This window comes from Myotis nattereri, assembly GCF_964212035.1.
Source record: "Myotis nattereri genome assembly, chromosome: 4".
In the NCBI taxonomy this organism is placed as follows: domain Eukaryota; kingdom Metazoa; phylum Chordata; class Mammalia; order Chiroptera; family Vespertilionidae; genus Myotis; species Myotis nattereri.
Window position 1 is genome coordinate 25,843,398 of NC_138079.1, and position 18,961 is coordinate 25,862,358.

General features: G+C 46.0%; 1 protein-coding gene across 1 annotated transcript in view; it reads right to left on the minus strand.

Annotated features, from left to right (window-relative positions):
- Window positions 1-351: 351 nt before the first annotated feature.
- The window catches only part of UBE2QL1 (ubiquitin conjugating enzyme E2 QL1), a 34,462-nt gene continuing 15,852 nt past the window's right edge, over window positions 352-18,961 (minus strand). Inside the window, exon 2 of the mRNA XM_081088781.1 lies at window positions 352-1,689. Within this exon, the coding sequence (XP_080944907.1) occupies window positions 1,558-1,689 (132 nt within the window). The 3' untranslated portion in view covers window positions 352-1,557. The remainder of the gene's footprint in view (window positions 1,690-18,961) is intronic.

Sequence of the window (18,961 nt, forward strand, 5' to 3'; positions counted from 1 at the left end):
ATGAGCAGGCAGTTCCCTGAGCAGCCAAGACTGGCTGAAAAAATGATTTGTAATCAGCAAAGATTTCTCTTCCTCTGAAATTATATTTCAGAGTGGTAAAATACAATTGGCAATAGTCAAATTTGGCCAAATCATCTCTTTATGTGCCAGTTTCTAATTATCTCCCTGGTTGCTTCTGGGGACCATTTTAATCCTTTTGCAAAGACTACGGGTTCCTATGACCCATCTCCTGTCTCTCACTGCAGATGGCTGTCGTGCTATGTGTGGTATTTGAAATATTAAAATAGTTCCGATAGATTAAATATTTGAAATAGAAGCATGGCCCACAATGACTGGATTCTTGAGGCAGTGTTTCAGGTATGCATGATTTTATTTCAAATGTGTCCAGTAAGATTTTCCACTTGGGGTGAATATTTTTCCTCTTCCTGCGTATGATTATAAACAGTATTTCTTCATCTCATGGAGTTCCTTAGAAAGTTCTAAGTAACTTAACAGAAGACAGAAATGAAACTGTGGGCAGATTAAATAACAGGAAGTGTATATCACAGCGGGGTGCTCACGCATCCCAGCCTCAGGGGGACACACAAGTGACTACAGGGTGAAGAATTAAACCCGGTCATGCAAGTCGTCGTACGATCACTTGGTATCCTTTGGCAGTTCTGGCATTCCCTGTCACTAGCACACATGATAAAATGAGTCCGATGACTTTTGTGAGTGGAAAACTGTCTTTCGTTTTTGGTGGTGGGTTGTCCAGCAGAGAGAAGACAAGAACAGAAGCCGGCTGTTGGAGGAGCATCTCAGGATATCGGAAGAGACTGTCCACGTGTGCCCACACTTTGCTCTGAGCCCCAGGGAGTGCACACCTGGCGTCTGCAGGGTTGTGTGCCCCACTGAGGCCACAGCAGCCCTGCCTCTCACCTAAGGGAGCTGGCTTCTCTGTGGCCACCACCCCACCAGCACAGAGAGCACATCTGAACCAAGAGGGCAGTTTGAAATCACTAGAACCTGCAATATTAAATTTTTGTTTTCATGAGCCAAAGGTCATAGCACAAATGAGGTCTACATGTTGTCACAGGGGGCCATGGAAAGACACATCTTTAAGTGATGCTGCCCTGCCAGGGAGAGAAAGAGAGATAGAGGGCACAGCGAACATGTACCGGCGGTGCAGGGCGTCCTAGGGAATATGAGCGGTGCCACGGACACGGAAATGGGTCAAGCCGCGGGCGTCAAGTTTCCTGCCTGCTCTTTGGAGCTGCTGTTATGGAAAGAAGCTAAGGGCAATGGGACCAGGTGGAGGGGCAGGTGGGCTGGGAAATGTCACCAGCTCAACATTTGTTCTAAAGTGACTTAGAGATGATCATTCATTTATGATCGAAACTTAATCCCGAACAGCTTTTGCTCCCTCTTTCTCCCTGTAAACACATCTGTTCATAAATAACTTAAATGTCTCCTTGGCATTCAGGATTCAGTTCCGCTGGAGTAAAAAAGGATGGAGGATGCTCAGCGTGGAGGAGGAGATGGCGGGTGTCTGAGTGTGGAGAGGCCTCGTTGCAAACATCAGCCATCGGAGACTGGTGGGGTGACCCAGCCGTACTTTTCATGTGTCTTCACCAAACTCTTAAAGGTGGCTTCCGCTTCCTTGCGACTGAAGGACTTCTTTGATTTGCCGGCCTTTCTACAGATGCGCCCCTGTGTGAGAGAGAAGAGAAGCCAGGTTAGAACCCCGGCAGGAATCCTGTTTCCCACCATCTTTGTTAAGACTGGCAAAGTTGTGGGCCTTCCTAATGCCTGAATTAGTGTGATGCAAGGAGAGATACGGAGCATTACAGCTTTGGTACAAGGCGGATGGAGGGGCCCAGTGGCTGGCAAGCTTCTGGGGCAGGGGAGAGGCAGGCGGCTGCTGTTTTCACAAACCCGGGCACTGGCTTCTTCCGCACATGCTCCTCCCAAGACACCGGAAAGCATCTTCCACCAGTTCCCCAGCCGGAGGGCCAGCTTTATGCAAGAGCACCCCTGCAGGACCCAGCGCGCCCTCTCCAAGGCAGATACCGCCCTAACTTCCTTCTCTCCCACCAAAGATGCCTTTAATTATACCTTTCAGTTCCTCTTCAATAACAGTAGAGATTTCTATGTTTACATATACATGAGCATATCTATATATTCACACACACATTTTAAAAATCTGACTTTTAAAATTCAAGCTCGGGAGCACTCAGTGGATTTTTTTTTTCTTTTAGAATTTCTTTTTTTTTATTGCTTAAAGTATTACAAAGTGTATTACATATGTGTCCTTCCCCCCCCCCACCCTTGACAGTCCCCTAGCCTCCCCTACCCCCCAGTGTCTTATGTCCATTGGTTATGCTTATTTGCATGCATACAAGTCCTTTGGTTGATCTCTTACCCCCCTCCCTCGTGCCCCCCAACCCTCCCCTGCCTTCCCGCTGTAGTTTGACCATCTGTTTGAGGCAGCTCTGCCTCTGTATCTATTATTGTTCAAAAGTTTATAATGGTCTCTATTATCCATAAATGAGTGGGATCATGTGGTATTTTTCCTTCATTGACTGGCTTATTTCACTTAGCATAATGCTCTCCAGTTCCATCCATGCCATTGCAAATGGTAAGAGTTCCTTCCTTTTTAGAGCAGCATAGTATTCCATCGTGTAGCTGTACCACAGTTTTCTAATCCATTCATCTACTGATGGGCACTTAGGCTGTTTCCAGATCTTCGCTATGGTGAATTGTGCTGCTATGAACATAGGGGTGCATATATCCTTTCTGATTGGTGTTTCTGGTTTCTTGGGATATATTCCTAGAAGTGGGATCACAGGTCAAATGGGAGTTCCATTTTCAGTTTTTTGAGGAAACTCCATACTGTCTTCCATAGTGGCTGCACCAGTCTGCATTCCCACCAGCAGTGAACGAGTGTTCCTTTTTCTCCACATCCTTATGTCATGTCCCTGGGAAGCCGCTGGTGGGGGAGGTCTGTCCTCAAGTCCCATGAGGGGATAAAGGTAAAGGGCCAGTGATTTCTCACACAAACTTGGGAGATGGGTGGGGGCCCAGGGAGCCTCTTGGGCACATTTCCTTGCACTTGACTTCCCTTAGCCCCTCCTTGAAGACCTGCTGGCCTTTCTCAGTGTCTCATGCGTGCGTTTGTTGCTGGGGTGGAAACGTTCTAGAAAGACTTTGGCTGAGTTCCCTCCACCAGCAAGTGCATGCATATATTCCCCATGCATACTACTACAAACTTCTTCCAATTTGCTGCTTGGTTCACACCAAGTGAGCTGCTAAAAGGGTGAAGGAAGACTGGACACTGCCACGTACTAACTTCTAGAAACTTCCTCACGTCTCACCAGGACATGACTCCTAGTTTTAATTTTATGATTTCCTCTGTTGCTTATGTGGTATACTTATACTTGATAAAAGGGGACCAGCAAAAGCTAATACATTTGTAATCATTATCATGCTGAGATCAAAGTCCAAAGTTACTTCATTAAACATATGCAAATGCAACTTGTAGGCATATCAGCATCAATTTCTTCATGAGTAAGAGCAAATATTATGTTTTTTTTTCATGAAAATGAACATTCTAATTACCTCTATTATTTTTTTCTATAACACTGAAAATTTATGGTGTGATTTGAGAATCCTGAACTAAAAGCAGTCAAATACAGGTTCATGATAATCTTGAAATGTTCTGTTGGCTTTTGGATGAGCATATACACTGCCTATTGTTTGTGAAAGTCCCAATTGTTACAAAAAACAACAGACAAACCCCAGTGAACAGACTACTCTTTGTGGCCTGGGAAGAATTATGAACATAAAGTGTCAGTGCCCAGTCTATTCAGCAACCAGGAGACAGCGCCCGCTGTCAGCTAGTCGGAGGTCTCCATGCCTTCACTGCACTCAGCTGTTACAAAGAACTCTGCTCTCCTCTCCTGTTTCCTACACCCCATGTCACAGTTAACAGATACGTTTTCACAGATTGCCTGCCCTCCACTGATTGGCTATTTAAGTATCATCCAGTGAAACACTGAGCTTGAAAACGACCATTTGCATTTCCTGGCTCTGCCAGGGTGGCTGAGCTTTTTGCTGAAATGCCCATGAGGTGCCCACTGAGCCAGGAAGGGGAGGATCGCTCCATCCATCCAGGGCCTCTGACGTCCCCTGGCCATGCTGCTGTTGAACTGGTTCCCATTCTTACTTCCAGGGTCCAGTCTCCTGGAATCTGGACTTTGAGGAAACCTTCAGCCTCACTGCTCTGACTCTGCATTTTCCTGTCAAGTGGGGACAATAATCACTTCACAGTATCACTCTGAATGTCAGAGAAGACACTGAATTTGGAAATACGTTGAGAATTTTTAAGTATGTACAGTTAATTAAGAACTATTTTCCTTATTCTTATAACATACATATTTCTCCCTTGTCTGTTTCCATTTAATTACTAATCAAAGAGTCTATTCTGGGCATTTTTGTTAAAATAACTCTTATTTCTTTTAAAATACCTACTGTATTTAATGCTGAAAGACCTGGATGTTAGAATTGCTCAGACCACTGTGATTCCGTTGTCATTAGGAGGTTAGATAAGTAAAGACTCTTCTGAGCCCCAGACTGTAAATGTAAAATTATGAACAACGTAGGACTTTCCCCAAGAATCTGAAGAATCTCAGCATAATATGGATGCAGAACAGTGCTAACGAGAATACAGCTCTCTGGGGTTGCGTTTGTCAAACAAAGCCATAAGTTGGTACTTTGGTTTGACCTTTTTTGGGGCTGATCACAATGGTCAACATGAAAACATTTCTACACAGCTAACAAGTTTCCCCAAACTCAGGTCCTCAGTTCAGCCAAAAGACCTTTCAGGGTTTTTATTACCCCAATGTGCACATTGAATTTCAGTCTGCCTCTGTCCCTTCTGCATTTCTCTCATCCATCCATCCATCCATCCATCCACCCACCCATTCATCCATCCAACCACCCATCCATTATGTTGCTTAAAAGACAAAGCAATCCTACCCTCAAGGGCCTAGATCCATCATGGAGAGTGAATTGCATATGTTACAGCTGCTGAGACAGAAGGGGTAGATCAGGGTTGCTCAGCCTCAGTACTATTGATGTCATAGGCTGGAGAATTCTTTCTTGTGGGTGAGGGAGCGGGCTGTCCTGTGCATTGTAAGATGCTTAGCAGTGTCTCTGGCCTCCACCCACTAGATGCTAGCAGTACAACTTGAGTTATGACAACCAAATTGTCTCCAGACATTGTCAAGTGTCCCCTTGAAATCACCCCTGAATATGAACCACTGATGTACAGAATAAAGACGGGCCAGCCCTAGCCAGTTTGGCTCAGTGGATAGAGCATATGCCTGTGGACTCAAGGGTCCTGAGTTCGATTCTGGTCGGGGGCACATGCCCGGATTGTGGGCTTGATCCCCAGGGGGGGCGTTGTGCAGGAGTCAGCTGATCGGAGATTCTCTCTCATCATTGATGTTTCTATCTCTCTCCCTCTCCCTTCCCCTCTGAAATCAATAAAAATATATTTAAAAAACAAAACAGATGGTCCAGAGCAAGGAGGAGTCAGATCATTCTCTGTTTGTTTAGCAAATAATTGCTACAAGTCTTCCCCATTAGGCACTATGTTGGTTACTGGGACTGCAGCACTGTCCAAGGTGGGAATGAGTCTGGTTCTCATACAGCTGAGGGGAGGGGTGTGTGTGTGGAGAGAAAGTCTACTGTGGGGAGAAAGAAAGGAAAAGGTGGGGAGAGGGGTAGTGTCAGCTGTCTGTGCATCCAGAATGATTTCTATGTCTAATGACCCTTGAGCTGAGCCTTGAAATATGTGTGGGTAGGTGTTTACCAGGCCCTAGAGGTGTGGGTAAGGGGTCCCAAAGCAGAGGTTGAAACAGCCAGCTATATTTAGAGAATGATGGGCAGACACTTGGTAAAGCTAGGGCACAGAGTACGTGTGTGTCTGTGTGTGTGTGCATGTGAGTATGAGTGTGGGTGTTGTGGTGGGGGTGCAGAATTCAACAGACCTGGCTTCAAATCTCTGCTCCAACACTTCCTGGCTGTGTGACTTTGGGCGAGTTACTGTAAAATAAGCATATAATAGTATTATATGACACTGGATTTTTTAAAAATATATATTTTATTGATTTTTTATAGAGAGGAAGGGAGAGGGACAGAGAGTTAGAAACATCGATGAGAGAAAAACATCGATCAGCTGCCTCCCACACACTCCCCACTGGGGATATGCCCACAACCAAGGTACATGCTCTTGAGCAGAACCGAACCTGGGACCCTTCAGTCCGCAGGCCAACGCTCTATCCACTGAGCCAAACCGGTTATGGTGACACTGGATTTTTATAAAGACTTAATAAGTTAAAGCATATGATATGCTGGGCACAGTGCCAGGCATAGGGCAAACACAATAAATACTGCATTTTATTTTTTAAACTATCAGAGGGTCTTCTCCTTTGGTAAAGTTAGTTGCATTATTTCCTCTTGATAAAAATACAAAAAAATGTCTTTTTTTGTTTAGATATTATGACTTGGTTTATTTGGTCACAAAAATGTCTTTAGGCAAGTCCAATATTTGGAATTTATGTGGCTAATTTCTCAACCTTTTCAATAATGCCCATGTTAACAAATGCATTCATTCTATATTTCTCCCTTGATTAGATTTTTCTTCTTACTTTTTTTTCTTTGCAAACATACCTTCATGGCACTTTTGTGTGTTATTTACCTATGAATTACAGTCGTCTTCTCCTTTAAAAATAACTTTCCAGACAATTCATGTAAACTTTTGAAGTTCCTTCACTCATTTCCTGGGCTGAATTGCAGAATAGCTATTTGTTTTCAAGGTCTTAGAAAGTGTAATTGATAGTTTAATGGCACTTATAAACCCTAACCCCTGCCACGTGGGTTGCAAATGCGTGTTGGGCTCCTTTCAGGCAAGGCAGCCTTCCTGGAGGAGGTTGTTCAGGAGCTGGATTCAAAGGCCAAGTGGAATAATCCAGCCAGAAAGCAGGAAGCCAGGAGGAGCTCCGAGCATTTGTGTCCAGATGCTCCTGGGAGGAGAGAGGGAGGAGGCAGGAATAGTAGGCACAGTAGTTCCTGGGGCTGTAGGAATACTGTCATAGTGTGTGGCTTTAAACAACAGAAATTTATATTCTCACAGCTCTGGAGGCCAGGAGTCCAAAACCAAGGTGTGAGCAGCGCTGCTTGAGGAGGCCCCAGAAGAGAATCTGTCCCACGCTGCCCCCTAGCTTCTGATGGTTTGTTGGTATTTTTCAGAGTCCCTCTCCCTGCTCTCTGTCTTCATGTTCCCATGGCCTTCTCCCTGTGTGTCTCTCTGTCTTGGTGTCAAATTTCCCCCCCTTTTTTTTTTTACCCGGACACACCAGGCATCCCATTAGGGCCCATCCTAATCCAGGATGGCTTCGTCTTAGCTTTACATCCACAAAAACCCAAATAAGGGTGCATTCTCAGGTGAGCGGGGAGGAAGGGCTAGGACTTCAATATATATTTCTGGGGGACATATTCTCCCTTCCACAAGAGGTAAGGTTGCTAGAAAGGTCTTCAACCCCCGTTGGCAGCATCTGGAACTCTCCTGGGGGTGACAGAGCATCAAAGCAGGTTGTCTTTTGGGAGGGGTCACTTGGGAGGTGCGTGGCCATCAAGTTGGGGTGTTGGCAAGTTAGCTTACTGTCACAGTCCAGAGAAGGTGGGTGAAACCTGGCCTGTGGCCGAGGCAATGTGGGTGGAGAGAGAGGGGCTGGGTCCAGTAGGCGATGTCAGCAGGGCTTGGGAGGAATGCCATTGAGGGGAAGAGGGACTGAGGCTTATGGGTTTCTGACCCAGGAGAAAACAGGTTTCCAGGTTAAGGTACTGAGTCCTTTTGGGTGGGCGGGGCTTGGACTGAGTATCATAAATCCAGGCACAAGGCAGGAGGCTGTTGGATGCAGTGCTTGGAGCTCTCACATCATGGGAGATGGACATGACTGGGGGTCCATAAAGGGAGGGGCAAGGGGCTGTGCCTCCACTCTGCCCACTAGCTACGGGCTTGGAGCAAGTTGCCCTCTCTGCACCTCGGTCTCCCTATCTGAACCATGTGCCCACTGTGATATTCGTGAGCCTTTGGACAAGGAGAAATCACTGGCCTGGTGTGCAGGGTGGCAAGCGGGCAAGGTGGTGGTGTGACCAGTGACACAGGACAGCTTGCAGGCGACACTGCCTTAGGAGATGCTCCAGAAAGGGGACTGGGGAGCAGTGTGTGTGTGTGTGTGTGTGGGGGGGGGTCATGCAAGAGGAGAAGCAGAAAGCTATGGGCACACAGGCTGGGCAGGCAAGGGGAGTCAGGGAAGGTGCAGATGGGGACCTGAATGCAGGGTGCCAGGTCAGTGCCCAAAAAGCATTGGTGCCGACCCTTAGCAGGAAATGTGATGCTTGCTTGATTTGTAATAAAATCAGAACTTTATAAACTCTTCTTGACCTTATCTTTTTAAGCAACCTCCACACATTAAAGAAAAATTTGGTCCTTTAGAAAAGTGCAGTTAATAATAAAGATGTCTCAAGATAGCAACCTCTATTTCCCACAGGTTTATTAAATGCCTGCCACCCAGAAGAACTTGTGTGTATTGCTAGAGACACCAGGTGACATCAGGTGACACCAGGTGAGCGAGATGTGCAGGGCTTAGCCAGGGCCTGGTGGGTGGTGGTAGTAGGTGAATGAATGAGTACAACTAGCCAGATCCCAGCTCCCTGCCCTAGAAGGGCCATAGCCCAGCTCTCCGGTGGCAATGACTCTCATCAGAAAAACACCAAGATGCAAAGCCACTTCACTCAAGAAGGAATGTTGCCTTAGTGGAACATTCTAGACTTTTCCATTGAGAAATATTATGTAACTACAAACTCTCTATTAAAGTCTCTAAAACATTTCCCCAAGTATTAGGTAATAAACATCTTCAGATATTTGCTCTTAAATTTGTGAAAACTCTCAGGATGACAAAGCCAGCATCAGTTTTAGAAAAACTTGGATAATATTCAATATTATCATAAAAAACCCTCAAGCCACTGGCAGCACCAAAGACACAGTTCATGGATATTTTTGATGCTCGTGAAACATAAAGACCTCTTCCCTCTATATTTTAAAGAATGTTCCAGCAATTATTAATTCTGTTTTGAGATATATCGTATTTTCTTGGAAGAAGCAAGCAGAGAAAAAGGAACTTTTTGCTAAAAATTTAAATATCAGATTATCATTTCAAAAATATTTCTTTGGAGATTCCACTCATACTTATACTTCTGCTGAGGCAGCCAGGTCCCAGTGGGTTTCATTAGCGGCACTGGAGCTCAGGAAGTGACAGCCAGACCTACTTATTAAAGGCATTCGTGGCTCTGTCTAGCGCTTGCTGGGTGCCAGGATGGGGCTTGAACACACTCGTTAAAACCTCCCTGAAACCACACCAAGTGGGCTGTGCTCTCAACCTTGATTTATGGATAAAGAGACAGACAGAGAGCTCAAGGACGTGCCCCAAGTCACACAGGACGCCAGCGCAGGACGGAAGTCCACACTCCGCACCCAAGGCCCAGCTGACTCTCAGAAACATGGAGAAGGGTCTCAGAAGAGAAGAAAAATGGGATTCTGACCATTCACAAATACTGCCCACCCTGGCTTCCCTTCCTTCCCCCACCCCACCCCCGCCCCGGACGGAGGATGAGTCAGGGTCACTAAACGCCCTCTTAGCCCTCTGCACCCTCTTTTCAACATGGAGCTCCTGGCCTCCACCCCACATTCACCACAGAGCTAGCTTAAGCCCTGAGCTGATCCGTGCATTGCATCTGCTTCCACCCCGAGAGCCTGGTCTTTCTGTCCCAGGCGTGTGGACCCTCCTGGACTCTGGTTCCTGAGTGATTGGAGCAGGGAGGCCTCCCTCATTAGATGCTCGTCCACTCACAGTCCCTGTTCCTGGGGACCACTGGCAATCCGTGGTTCCATTTTTACTAGATGCAGAATGCAAAGGAAGCTGCTTGTGACAGGCCAAGCCAAGGACACCGTGTTCCATTTCCATGGCTAAAACACATCTGTAGTGCAAAACAGCCACTCCTTCCGTGTTTTCTACTAATGAGCTAATTCCAGTTGCCCCCTTGTGGGTTCGGAAAAGTCCACTCTGCCTCTGCTAGCAGGGACTTCATGAGTTTGACAAAATTATCCCAAACTGGGTTGATCTGGAAAAACTGCATCAAGAAGTAACACAAGATTTTCATAGAGAACCGGGGTAACATCGGCATTGTGTTTTCACTCTCAGGATGGTTTCTGGTTTCAGAAGCCATGTCTGTCTGGGCGATTTATGGCGACATTTCACAGCTTCACTATCTTCCCCAAGCAGTGCGACTTGCAATGACAGAGAAAGTCGCCACCGCAACAGTTAACAAGGCAACTTTAAAATGGGAAAGGAAATTCTACAACATCAAATAAATAAAACTGATGAGATTTTGGAATTACTGGATGTCTTAAGATATATTTTCTGGAAAAATCCAAATGTAAAAATGTTATGATTTGGGCAAATATATATTACATTTGGAGGGCGCCCCTTGCCCCTCCCTTTGTGGACTCTCAGTCATGTCCATCTCCCATGATATGAGTAAAATATATATATTATTTTTGAGAAGAGTCTGTTTTGCTATAAAAACACAGCAATAACAAAGACTCTACATGGATTATTTACTTCATCTCTTCCCTACTTTTTTTATTCTTAACAAAAGAGCAATGCTCACACGGACGTGAAATTTCACCTCTGGCCACTGGCGATGTCCCATCCTGCCTTTCACGGAGGACAGGTCTGAGGAGGGGGTCAAGGTCTGCCTTCGGCTTAGTCCTCCTTGAAGTGCTGAGCAAAGATGGGACTCATTGTTAGGAGGGCGTGGACGCAGCCTCCTAGAACAGCCCTGAACACTCAGTTTGTCTCCAAAGAACCACACAGTCTAGGTCACCAATCCACTCCATCTTCGGTTCACATATGTCCAGGCGGGGACTCTGGAATTCTCACCATCAGCCTCCACCTCAAACCCAAATGTCAGTCCCCTTCCTGCCAGTCACTTGCTCCAGGCCAGCCACTGTTGTTTCTGAGTGGAGATTGTCAGGATAAAACTCATCACCTTCCCCCACCCCCCCACCCCCACCCCAAAGAGTTTTCCTTTCACCTCCCTATTTTGAACAAAGCTCATCCAACTTTCTATCCAACCATTTCCTCAAAGTCTGAAACATCACCAAGAGCCCCTCAGTCAGAGACCTGCTGGCAGGAGCCAGTTCCTCGGCTTTCAAAGGTGGAGGTGGCGGTCATCAGGAATGCCAGTCACACCCGTCCTGGGGGGCAGAAAGTGGGGTAGCTTCCCACAAATTCCCCACCTATGCCCATTACACTTGCAGCAAACCTTAGCAGGCTATCTCCACTGTGAGGGCTAGGTGTGAGTGTGAGGCATCAGGAACCCCTGGCATGGCTGAGACCATGAGCTTGGCCTAAGATGGCAGATCCACCTCCATCGGTCTGACTGGGGGGTCCACAGACTGGAGCCAAGCTCTGTTTGTGAGGCTCGGTGGGTGCACAGAGGTCGAGTGGAGACGCAAGGAGATGGGCAGATATTCAATTAGTCTGAGGCAGAAGGCTGTGGGGGGCTAATAGGTGTGTGAGAAGTGTGGGGGTCTGTCCTGCTAGCCCTGTCCTCCCAGGGAATGGGGCACCTTCATGTGACCATGGGCCTTCAACACTGATGTAAGCTGGTGGTCCCAGAGCTCATGGGTTAGGCCACTCGGGTGAGGATGGGTGGAGGCAGGGGTTTCTGAGTCCCTGGAGTTGGGGTCACTGGTTTTCACTTCTCTCTAACTCAAGAGGGGGTCACTCCTGCCCTGTGAAAGCAAACCATTATTGGTGGCAACCAGTGTCCAGCAGAGACAATGGTGGTTTGGCCTTACAAATCCAAAGTATGTTTTCCTGCTGAGGAATCTAATTAGCAAGTGGGCGATGCACATTGTATATGACTGAAGGTCACTCCAAGGATGAAAAGAACCGAAAAGGATCACCTGCTACAGGTTATGTGTTCACGGAGCATTTCTGCTTCCTGTGTCACTTTCATTAAACCTGTCCTAAGTTTTGGAGCTGATTTGGCACACTTGAGGAATGCTGTGACACTTTCGTGACCCCTTTCTGCCGCCCTCCCTCGAGTTTCTGCTTCGTTGCACCATCCCATAATGAGTCAATGCCCCGTCACCCTCCCACAAGCTCCTCAGGGCAGCAGGGCCAGCCCAGCAGGACAGTCTTCAAAAGGGATGCTCCTCCTGCGGAAAACTGGCCCTCTATGTGCTGAAAACGTTGAATAACAAGCACCTTGTAATAAACTGACAGTGCCTGCTACGTTTGCCCGAGAACACACTTTTGGTTGTTTTGTGCACCAGCTGCTAATGAGGCGCTAATGAGGTGCCAGGGTGCTGGATGCTGGGGGAGGCACCACTCTGCACAGAAATAGGAGGCAACTTCACCTCCCTCACCTCCAGCCATTAGACTGCACCTGCTGGGAAGACAAGGAGCTTGATCATGACAGCACCCCTCTCCCCTGAAGATTTCCAGACACTCACCCACACCTGAGCAGGTGCCACCCCACATTTTGGGCCATTTCAGGGGTGTGATGGCGTGTCCTAACTCAACCAATCCTAGTGCACTTTACATTAAAAACTAAGTGTATCATAAAACAATGTTCTGGAGGGTCTTGTGGTGAAAATCAGCACCCATAACATGCTCGGGAAAGTCAGCTCATTTCCGCACCATGGGCATGTATCACAGCATGTCAGCATTCTGGGTCCATGGCTGGAGTTACTGCTCTCATATCACACCCATCTCCTCTGACTCCCCTCTTGCTCCCACCCCTCCACCACCCCCACTTCCTGCCTTCCAATCCCCTCTGCCCTGTACCTACACTGGTTTCTTGTTAAATAAAGAGCTTTGAGTACGGAGAGTCCATCTGGCCATGTGCCATGAATAACTGGATAAAAGTGAAGGATTCAAACCATTGCAGGACTACATAGCATCATCCCCTGCTCCAAATTTGCTGTTCGCTGGTGTCACACAGGTGATGGTTCTGGTGCAGGTGGAAACCAGTACATGCTTTTCCTATTTACAAGATGATGCAGGATATGGAATAGCTTACTCGGTGTTGAGAAAGCAACGAGGTGGGGGTGTGTCTGGAAAAGGTGGTGTTCTGTTACCATGAAATCATCTTATGATAGTAATCAAGGAAAAAAGTTGGTTCTAAATTCAAGTTTCTAGTCTCTGACTGAAAAGCTTAGAAAACTGAGGGACTGATTTTGACTGACCTAATAAAAATTAAAAAGTGATTTTCTATAGGCAACTGGGATGGCTATTATTACTTTTAGGTCATTACTTTGGGGATGCTCTGATTTCAACTCTATTATTTGTATAAGGGTGCTCCTATAGTACTTTTTCTTTTTGATTGAGTAAGAAGTATAATAAGTAGAGAAACGAATTCAGTAAGTGATTTTTATGAACATCACTGGGAATCTTCAAAAGATACATACTTTACAATACAATACAGGTCAAGTGTGTCCCAGTCAATGTTCGGAAAACTTTACGTATGTAAGTGTGCTCTATCCTAACCAGGGAGGGACTGCCATAACCTCGCTCCTGCTGAGGATCCTGAGGCACAGAGTTAAAAGTGCCCAAGTTCACGCAGCAGGTGGGTGGTGGAGCTGGAATCGGACTCACAAAGTTGGTTCCGGAACCCCTGCTCGTAACTGTTCTGCTATACCAGAAAGAGTAACAACAAATAAGATGCTGAGTGTCATCTGCTCAGCTTTTGTCTAGACACACAGAAATAACATAATTGTGTTGGAGGAGATGCAGAGAGGGCTCAAACAGCACTGCTGCCCTCTGTTAGTGCTGGTGGTAAAACCAAGTCCTTGCTCTACAGAGTTCAAGGTTCCAAGAAGACAGGAGACAGGAGGGAGGGTTTAAGATGGACTGCAGAATGCACAGAGAATAGATGAAAGGGAGCGTAAATTCTGAAGAGGAGTCCACGGAGCTGGTGTGAGGGGGATGGCTGTGCTCATACATTATGTTAGGTTCCTCCAGGAACGATCACACAGGCTGTTCTCAGGGCTAGGTGGGAGACTGGTGGAGATATTTGGGGATATTTGACTGAGTTCCTCTACTTTTGAGTAATATACGAACGCATGCAAAATGCAAATGGGTGAACAAAACTGTTTTCAATAAACCTTGTGATGAATCTGATATGTCACCACACTCTTGTTAAGTGCTTGTTTCAAACAGTTCGATCAATAAAATTACCAAATAAGAATTGTTTTCTGATGTAATATAAATTAATGAGTAAAATTAGCATACAAATGGAATTAAGGGCTTTCAGAAAGCATCCTACATCTGAGTTTGGGAAGGGCATTAAATTGATAAAAATAACTTTGGATAAAAAAAATGCATCAACGTGGGTGTACCAGCATAAAAACCAATTGGATTAAAACATATTCACAATAATTTTGACTTCAGTCAGTCCACAAGTGAGGGCTTCCAGGATCAGCAAACCTCAAGCTGTTGTTTTAAATAATCATCAACGAAGCAGCCCTTCACCCTTTTGGTTCACCTGGAATGTCTACCCTGCCTACCCCAGGCCACTTCCTCTGCACCCTGGTTTTGCTCAAAGTCTTCTGTCTCTGCAGGCCCCAGGCAAATGCACAGTGTCCCTTTTCTCAGCCACCTGCTCCAAGGGCTGAGATGACTCTGAGAGGAAAAGGCAGACACAGAGCTCTGGGCAAAGCAGAGGAGAGGAAATACTGAACCAGAGAGAAGCAACTGGACAAGTGACTAGTCCTGCGTGGTCAGGGATATTTGAGACAGTAATGGCTGGAAAGAAAGGAGAAAAGAGTATTCTCGGCCAAATTCAGGGGTGTGGCATTGGAGTAGGGCGCAGAGTATAGAGAACATGAGAAAGGAAAGTGGGAGGAAATGTCATCAGGTACACAGGAATAAAGAGGCAAAACAGAAGATGGAGGGAGCCCTACTCAAAAGTTTTGCTGAAAGCAACGGGAAAAGCCCAGAGCAAACAAAACCAGAGAAATCCTTTAGTGGAAAGAAAAAGGAGAGAATGAGAAAAGAAAGGCAATAATTATTACTGGGAAAAAGTAGAAAATAAATTCTGGGAAAGCTAAGAAAAACAAAGCTAAGAAACAACAATTCTGGAAAACCTAAAATTCATGAGGAGGAAGGCTGCAGGAGGGAAAGGGGGCTCAGGAGATGAAGAAAAGTTCAGTTCCTAAGAGACCTGGGGGTAGCAAGAGTCAAGAGACCAGGCCTCAGGACAATGATGGAAAGATGTGAATTCTAAAATCAAAGTCACAAGAGGAAAAGTAAATATTAAGATGTGTTTGGAAAAGAAGGGTACTGTTTTTGGCTCAATAGTATTTCCCAGTTTTTACATAATGATATCCTCATCTCCAGCACCTCCAAATGTGACTGTATTTGAAGATAAGTGTCTTTACCAATATCATTAAGGAAAAATGAAGTCATTGGGGTGGGTCCTAACCTGAATTGACTGGTGTCCTTATAAGAAAAGATCAGGACACAGACAAGCATAGGGAAGACCCTATGAGGATAGATGACTGTCTACAAGCCAAGGAGAAATGCCTCAGAAGGAACCAACCCTGGTAACATCTTAAATTTTGGAATTCCAGCCTCCAGACCTGTGAGAAAATGAATTTCTGTTGCTTAAAGTACCCAGTCTGTATAACCTTGTGATCCCAGCAGCCTTCCAATAGTAGTAAAGGCAAATTCAGGCTCCAATAAGAAAAGCCACAGATGAGTGGATGGAAGGAAGGAGAGAGAGAGAGAGAGAGAGAGAGAGAGAGAGAGAGAGAGAGAGAAAGAGAGAAGAGAGAAGAGAGAAGAGAGAAGAGAAGAGAAGAGAAGAGAAGAGAGAAGAGAGAAGAGAGAAGAGAGAAGAGACGAGAAGAGAAGAGAGAAGAGAGAAGAGAGAAGAGAGAAGAGAAGAGAAGAGAAGAGAAGAGAGAAGAGAGGAGAAGAGAAGAGAAGAGAAGAGAAGAGAAGAGAAGAGAGAAGAGAGAAGAGAGAAGAGAGAAGAGAGAAGAGAAGAGAAGAGAAGAGAGAAGAGAGGAGAAGAGAAGAGAAGAGAAGAGAGAAGAGAGAAGAGAGAAGAGAGAAGAGAGAAGAGAGAAGAGAAGGGAAGAAATGAAATGTGGGGAGGAAGAGAGGGAGACTGAGAGGAGAACACAGTAGCATAGAAACCTCCAATTAGGAAAAGACCACAAAGAGACCAAAAAGAAGATGTTTATAGACAAATTCTTTAAATAACACCCTTCATGCTGAAATGACAAAATAAGTGCCAGACCTAACATGTTAATTGGTGAGCTGGGGACAGGGAGCAGGGACCTGAACTCACTATCTCTTGGACTCTGAACACAAGCTTCCACCCAGTGTCCGACCTCATTTATTTTATGGCAAATAGTACAATGACATTTCCAGGGCACATGATTAAAAACAAAAATTCATAACACGAATTCTTATATTTACTAAAATATGATCAATAAATTCAGTGTTTAGATAAATTCAAATCACATGGGATGCACATGGTGCTGAAGGTGAAATTATTTTGGCATTCAGTGACAACTAGACAATGCCTGCCTTTTTGACCCAGTGTCATTTTATTGCTAAAAATGTCCACTTTCTTGACACTGTAATTACAGTGCATTCAACACCCATAATTTTTCTTTGATGATTCATGACCTTGCGGTACCTGAAAGTCATCAACTCAATTTTACTTTATAATAGCTGTGGAGTGCTTGCTTGATGCAAGGTCTGGGCTAGTCCCTGCAAGCCCCCAATGCCTGCCTACCTAGAGTCCCAACAAATTGCTCCTCCTGTGGGTATGTGACAGGGAATAAAAACTCTATACTACTCTGATTTGACTAACCATGAAATGGAATTAGAATAAAATGTACTAACAAAATGATAAAAAGCACTCACATACTAATGGTTTCCTTATTAGTGTATTGCAAGCATCAGAAGTTCCAGTTTCAGCTCGTACAAGAAATGTCCTTGACCATGACATCAGGTGATGAGGATCACCCAACTGCAGGAATTTGGCTAACACTGACAAATTCCAGTATGCTGACATTAAAGACCATACTGGGACCAGCAAGGACACTGTCTGCATATCCATAGCTCCTCCCTCTGATCTCTCTGTTCTGCTTTCACTTTCCCTCCCTATAAAAACCCCTGCCTGCACTGAGATGATAGATGGGCTTTGTGACAAGAGTCTCCTATCTTCTCGGGTTCCCTGCACTTGAATAAATCTCTTTCCTTTTAACCAGCACCTGTCTCCTGCATTGGCTTTCTTGGTGGCAGGCAGTTGAACCTTGGTTTCAGTTACAGAGAGTTATTCGCCCTGTGAGGAACATCCAGACCAGCTGGGTGGACAGACATGGCACATGTCAGAGCAAGCTGAAAGCAGAGTGCTCTGGGATTGCACAGGGAGCTTGGGCAGAGGGAGGAGTAGATGCTACAAGGAGGATGTGACCTGGAGATGGGTCTGGCGGGTGGGATTCCAACTGGGGCCTTGGTCTTGGGGTACTAAAGGGGCAGCTAAAATCTTCCCACAGCAGCTCACTAAAGTCTCACCAGGACACCAGGCAGATGGACTCTTTGTTTCAGTTTGCAGAAGAATAAACGGGGAAGAGAGAGAATGGGAAGACCTGCTGCTAAGACCCTGAGAGCTGATCTCCCTAGTCATAGTCAAAGCACTCACTACCTTCTTCCTCCCTACTTTCCAGGGTTCAGAGGCAGGTGAGGAGGGAGTTGATAAGAGGAGCAGAGCAGGTAACAGGGAGTAGAAAGAAGAATGGGGCATAGGTGAGGATTGAAGAGCAGAGGGGAGGACAGGAAGAAGAGGAGAGAATGGGGGAGCAGAGAGGATGATGAAGAGCAAAATAATCAGGGTTAGAAGGGATGACAGGGAGAAGAGGGGAGGATGAGGAGCAGAAGTGAAGAAGGGGGAAAAGAGAAGAGGATGGGGAGTAGAGGTGTAGATGCATAGCAGAGAGGAGGATAGAGGGCAGAAGGGAGGATGGGGGCAGAGGGGAGGATGGAGGGCAGAGGGGAAGATGGGGAGCAGAGGGGAGGATGGGGAACAGAGGGGAGGATGGGGAGAAGAAGGAAGGCTACTTCAGGGCCTGAATAGCAGAGGGAGGCAGCTGGTAGTGAGCAGGAAGGTGATAAACACATACATAGAAAAGACAGAGGTGTATTAGGTAAATGCTCTGCACAGGGGAAAAAAGAAAGATTTGAAAATGGAGAAAAGATTCAAGGTTCCACATTCACTGAAGTTAAATATGGGTTAAAGTGCAAGCATGAGTGTAGATTCATGCTGTAGTCTTGGAACTGGTGTTAAGTTCCTGCAGTGATTCTCAAGCAGGAAGTGAGCTGGGGGTGGGGGGGGGGTGGGGAGGGGGGTCCTACAGGTGTGGCCTCCATCCTCACCCTGACACTGAGCTGCTGTGTCCTGGGTCATGAGGGGCATGAGAGGCATCCCACTGTACCCCACAAAGTGCTTGTTATAGGGACAGTGCAGCATCTCCCATGGGCTCCACTGTCCACTTCCAGGACACTGGAAGCAGGTTGTGAGATAGCAACTTGGAGAGTTATATTTTGCCAATTTCCTGGTTTCCTGTTACAAAATTAATGTATTCACTCTATGCAGACACAATCAGATTATTGTCTGCCAATTAACTGTATCTAAGAAAACTAGAAAAGCAGTTACTTTTAAAAAGTGCCTGATTCTGGTGACCTCCCCCATAAGTCACACATGAGGTTGATATTATTAACCCATCCAAGGTGAGACGTCATTAGGGCACAGGACGAGTGGCCCT